At 34.9% G+C, this 5,545-nt stretch overlaps 2 protein-coding genes across 3 annotated transcripts in view; one reads left to right on the top strand and one right to left on the bottom strand.

Annotated features, from left to right (window-relative positions):
* On the bottom strand, nt 263–3,063 carry LOC107624334 (upstream activation factor subunit UAF30). 2 transcript variants are annotated; one of them, XM_021113621.1, is made up of 4 exons: nt 2,900–3,057; nt 1,629–1,736; nt 824–1,049; nt 263–665 (listed from the first exon to the last, which is right to left on the bottom strand). In XM_021113621.1, exons 3-4 carry the CDS (start codon nt 995–997, stop codon nt 537–539), a joined length of 303 nt encoding a protein of 100 aa, XP_020969280.1. In that variant the 5' UTR covers nt 998–1,049; nt 1,629–1,736; nt 2,900–3,057; the 3' UTR covers nt 263–536. The 2 variants fall into 2 exon arrangements, with proteins under 2 accessions (XP_020969280.1, XP_016182321.1); XM_016326835.2 differs by lacking the exon at nt 1,629–1,736 and having other exon boundaries at nt 2,900–3,063.
* Nucleotides 3,536–5,545, top strand: part of LOC107623934 (ATP synthase mitochondrial F1 complex assembly factor 2) — a 5,396-nt gene continuing 3,386 nt past the window's right edge. Inside the window, exons 1-2 of the mRNA XM_016326341.2 lie at nt 3,536–4,095; nt 4,882–5,056. Coding sequence (XP_016181827.1) covers nt 3,658–4,095; nt 4,882–5,056 — 613 coding nt within the window. The 5' untranslated portion in view covers nt 3,536–3,657. The remainder of the gene's footprint in view (nt 4,096–4,881; nt 5,057–5,545) is intronic.

Here is a 5,545-nt window from a genome sequence, read left to right as displayed (position 1 = left end):
CTAAGAATTTTTTTAAAAGCAAATATTAAAATTAGCCTACATTTATATTTTAAGTCAAATTTTTTTTGTCTCTTAATCTTTATCTATCTACTATTTTACTGACAGATTATTTGCACAAAAAATTACTTTTCGAACAATTTTATTAGAAAATTTTCAATTATTTTATTCGTTAAATACGAAATATATATTAAAATATTTTTGGGCAAAAACATATTTCAAATTTTAAAGACAGAAACTGAAGCTTAGTCCAACCATTAGAAACTAAAATATTAAATAATAATTTATCCAGCTTATTTCTACGAGGAATGATGGGTAATCTTTCAACGAAAACGAACCAATTAATCAAAATTCTAATAAACATGATTCCTAATTGCAAAATTGGGAAGACATGAAAAGAATAAGATGACCATTTCAAGCTGGACTATTCCAAATATGATAAATGCATTCACTATTCAGCATTCAACAATCCAGCGACTCATACGAAGGTATGCGTGTGCTTTACAGTACAACAGGAACCTTGATTTATACAGTAGACCTCACTTGGGCTCTTTTGGAAAATGCAGCTTGATAAGCGCAGGGAGTTCTGCTAGCTCAACCCGAGGTTTCCCCAGCAAAATACCTTTTAGCTTTTCATCACAGTTGACTACATTCTTGTTGTTTGGATCCTGTTCAAATCAGTGAAGCAACTCATCTTTTAGTCAATCCATCAAAGCTACATCTTAATACATCAAACAAAAGAAGGTCAACTCATGTCTCAACCTGATACTGGACAATATAAATTCTCCCGTATGAAAGAACATACTTTTCAAAATAAGGAAAGAACCTGGAGATTATTGGTTTTGATGTAGGACCAAACGCGCATGAAGCAACCCAAGCGAGAGATCTGAGATTGACCTACAAAGTCTCTGAGAGAGGATGGAAGGTTGACAAGGTCAATCAAGTTGGCAAGCTTCTTTGGGTTATCAGTGACAGCTTTCTTCATGCGCTGAGGAAGCATTGCTTTTTGCTCTCAATATAAAATAAGATGTCGCTCAGAAAAAGATTTTAGGCTGAAAGAAAAGGGGAAACAGGCGAACTAACATGAGGGTACGGAAGAAAAGCTAATGGATAAATAATTAACAACTACTACTACTACTAAGTCCTTATTTATTTATTTATTTATTTTTGTGTGTGTGGGGAGGGGAGTTTTGAATTTTGCAAACATCTTAACATTTAAGGGGAATCAAAATCACCATGTATATAATTTTAATAATAAGCAAGCTCATTACAAATATTAATGCCAACACAAGCATTAAAATATACTGCATTGTCAAGTAAAGAATATGTCATTGTAAAAGGGTTTGCTTTTGCAGCCATTTAATATTGACAATCTCCCACTTCGAAAGAAATACAACAACTTGTCCCACTTAGGCATGGATCATACAACACTACTGCGCCCTTTGAAAGAAATAACACATAAAACGGAGTGCCTACAAAAATTTTGAAAATATAAAATCATACTTATTGAGAAAAAAGAAACTTATAACCACAAAAGATTCCTAAGGCTTATTTGAATCTAAAGATGTCGTTTCAACCATCCAAGTTGGAGGTCCAAGCACTCAGACATCTCGCAAACAAGGTTTTTCTACCTGATAATCAATGTATTTCTAAGGCTTATTTGAATCTAAAGATGTCGTTTCAACCATCCAAGTTGGAGGCCCAAGCACTCAGACATCTCGCAAACAAGGTTTTTGTACCTGATAATCAATGTATTTCTATGTTTAGATAAAATAAAAATGCTATGCACTAGCTAAATAATTCTTACGAAGCTTCATGTTAATATGTCAAAGATAAGATAACGAAATGTGAGACAAAAGTTAAAAAAGCATTAATATTACAAAAGTTGGAAGGGCATCATGCAAAAGAGCCATCATATCTGGACCTTTGCCATATATATAGAACATTTTTGCTATCCCTACACCCCGAACCAACTTTTCAGACAACTCGTCACATGGCCCCCAAATGTGTATACAGTATCCCGTGTGATTTCACATTATCACACAGCTCCTTGTGTGACTTCACACAGGCCGAGTGTAGACCAAACAAAAGAAAAAAGTTTCACTCATCACTCATCAGCAAAATTGTTTGGGGTTTATTTTCATATGAATATATGATGAGATCAGAGCTCATATAATTATTAACATATTTGGTCCACAACCTTACATATTTCTTATTGAATAAATGAAAAACTAGAACTCAGCCTGATCAATTATATTGCAACAATGAAGGGGGAAATGGGAAATCTATCACTTCTCTAAAAACAGTGTGTATTATGCAATTATAACAAATCATTCAAGAACTAGTTGCAGAAGAAATACTTATTTTGTGCAGGAAAGGCACTTAGCATGGAATAAGAGAATAAAAAGAAGAGCAACTGGATCAGCAGGGCTTGTATATCTATCCCTTTACTTCTTTTTCTCATCCTACCATTTATAAACTTGAAATGATGTGCAATTGATTCACTCTCAAATTCTCAATAAATCCATGTAGAATGTATACTACAATGCTAGATTCTCAAAAAGGATTAGCTGAAGGCGGAAACGAAGACAAGCTAGTTGATAGCAACTACATACCGAAAACACAACTATTCTCACTTTTTGACACTGAACTACAGTTATATTAGAACATGCACCCATACCTATACCTACACAATTTTTTTATTGGAATTGCTCCAATCATGAAAGCAAGACAAAGAAAATCTTCAGAATTTGATTACACCAGTAGGATGAGTATCAAACCCTAAAAATGACACTAGTAGGCAATAGAATCCCAACAATTCAATCAAACCTAGCCATTAAATCACATCACAAAGAACAAATAATCAGAATTGTTTCAGAGAAAGAGAAAAAGATAAATTCACCATTGGACACGGCGGAGCAGAGGAAGAGGCGCGGTGGATGGAAGAGGGAGGAGGAGAAGGAGCCGAAGTGGAAAAGGGAGGGGAGGCAGCGGAGTGTGTTTGGACTTTGGAGGGTTTGGTGTTGGACGCAGCAGCGAAAAATGGTAGTTTATTCTTCAAAATACTAATTTGTATTTAGTATTGGAAAAGTACAGGGGAAGCAACTTTTGTGTTTTCTGGCACTTAACCATCAAAATAAAAGTGAGTGATCTTCTACCATTAAATGTAATCTCACACCATTAAAAATATTATTGATGATCAATTGATAGTTACAAAACATCTCCCTAACATTTCTCGTATGTATTTACTAAGTAATTTTAATGCACTCCAAAGAGTTTTGGAGAGTAATCTAATTACCTTATTTTTTTAAAGACTATTTTTTTTTTACCAAAGATAAGAGACTCGAATTCGTAACCTCTTAATTGAGTATGAAGAGACTATGCCATTTGAACTATAATTCATTGGCTTTTTTTTTTCTCAATAAAAATTTAAGTGTAATTTTTTTATATAAAATTAATAATTAAAAATATTTAACTAAATTGTTGTTTTTTTTTGGTGACTAACTAAATTGTTGTTTAAGTGCCTTTTGCGGGATTCTAAATTTCTAATTAAACGGGTCATGGACTAGCTTCATTCCAAAGCAGCCAACTCGTCTGTCTGAGACCGAAAACCCCTTCCAAAATTCCTTACTATCAACGACCACCACAAACAAAAAAGAAATGGCAAATTTAATAACAAAATCCCTGAAATCAATAAAATCCCGAACACTACTCATCCCACTCTCATCATCCCTCTCACACTCTGTCCGCCGCTCAACCTCCGCCGCGCAGCACCAACAACCACCCGCCTCTGACTCCTCCTCCTCTTCCGCCTTCACCTTCTCATCTAACGGCGACAACAACAACAACAACCAGAGCATATATGTGAAAGGGCCGGATCGACGGTCTTCTTCATCGGTGACGATGCCGATGTCGTTCATGACGGGGTCGATAGTGGGGAAGCGGTTCTACAAGAAGGTGACGACGAGGGAGGCTGACGACGGGAACGGGTGGACGGTGATGCTGGACTACAGGACCCTCAAGACTCCTTCCAAGAAACCACTCAAGCTCCCAACTCTTGCACTTGCTAAAGCCATTGCTGCTGAATGGGAATATCAGGTATTCGCAATGTTTGATTTGTTATGACTTATGACATTGGTAATTTAGCTCTTGAACACTGTTTATATTTGGACAACCATGAATGCATTTCTTTTTTCCATGGACTAGATTGTCAGTAATATTATTTTCTGGGAATAAATTGGTGGTTTTCTCTTTATTGTTGCTGAATAGTGTTCTGTAACACCCCCATATAATGTAATTGGCTTGGAAGTAGGATGAAGCTGAATAAATTAATAAAAGATGTTGAAATATTGCAATAGTTTTAGTCCTTATAAATTTAGAGTAATAGTAATGACATAGCATTACTATGTGGTGAGTAACAGTAATGATATAGCATTAGCATCCTGAGTTCATAAAAATAATGATATAGCATCCTGAAAATGTTTTAAACATCATACAAGAATGAAGTAGTATATTAAAATATTGGTTTCAAGGCTCTGAGTCACTGACTATTATGGTGGATATCGATTTGTCGTCGATGGAAAATATTTAGGAAAAACTTTTAAATATACTAGTTGAATGAGTTGCAAATAATGTTTCATCACCAATCAGGGATTATCACAATCACAAAAACTACTTGCTGCAGTCCTGCAGTCGGTGATGAAATGTGCATAGCCAGTTATCAACCATTAATAGTCAGTTCCAAATTCCTGTGGCTTAATTTAATTCGACTTACTATGGCTTCTAATAATGTTGCATACTCAGCTTAACTGTAATTCTGGTTGCTTAGGAGTTAGGAGTCTATTGTTGTATGTGGACTGTGTAATGACACTTGATTTGTTGTAGCAAACAGATGGTATTAGACCCTTCACAATGCCTCTTATGAAACTTGCTTGTACCGCCCTGGAAAGAGTTCCACTCACCAGGCCGAAAATAATTGAGCATTTGATGAGGAAATTTCATCAAGATTTAGTCTTTTGCCATGCTCCTGCTGACAATGATTTGACAAGCCATGTCCATGGTATGTTATTCATTGATATGTCTTTTCATTTCTGGTTGCAGTTAATGAATTAATGAAGTTTATAGTTAATGCTAACATAGTCTATTATTGTAAAAATTGATTAAAAGAAAAGAAAGGTTGTATTCTATTAAAACAAGTTGAGTATGTTTCATTAGAGAAAGAATAGAACTAGAACTGATAATTTCAACTTGAACATTTGGTTAGTCAATTAGAATTGGAGGACCAAAACCTTGGGAATCAACATTCTACAATTTATAGTATAGGGTTAATATTCAATAATTCTATGAATTGGTATCTCAACCTCTACCATAGTATAGGTGTCCAACAATGCTTAGTCCATCTGGTCCATCTATCTGTTTAGCTACGAAATCATTAAGGCCAAAGATATACACCATCCTGTTTCGGAAAAGTGTCCATTTAGAAAAACTAGTCAACATTATTTAATATTTACTGTTTTTCCAGTTCCCACTGATAACTTTAATAACTTTA

Source organism: Arachis ipaensis, chromosome B10 (genome assembly GCF_000816755.2).
Source record: "Arachis ipaensis cultivar K30076 chromosome B10, Araip1.1, whole genome shotgun sequence".
Classification (NCBI taxonomy): Eukaryota; Viridiplantae; Streptophyta; class Magnoliopsida; order Fabales; family Fabaceae; genus Arachis; species Arachis ipaensis.
This window is presented reverse-complemented; position numbering and strand designations above follow the sequence as displayed.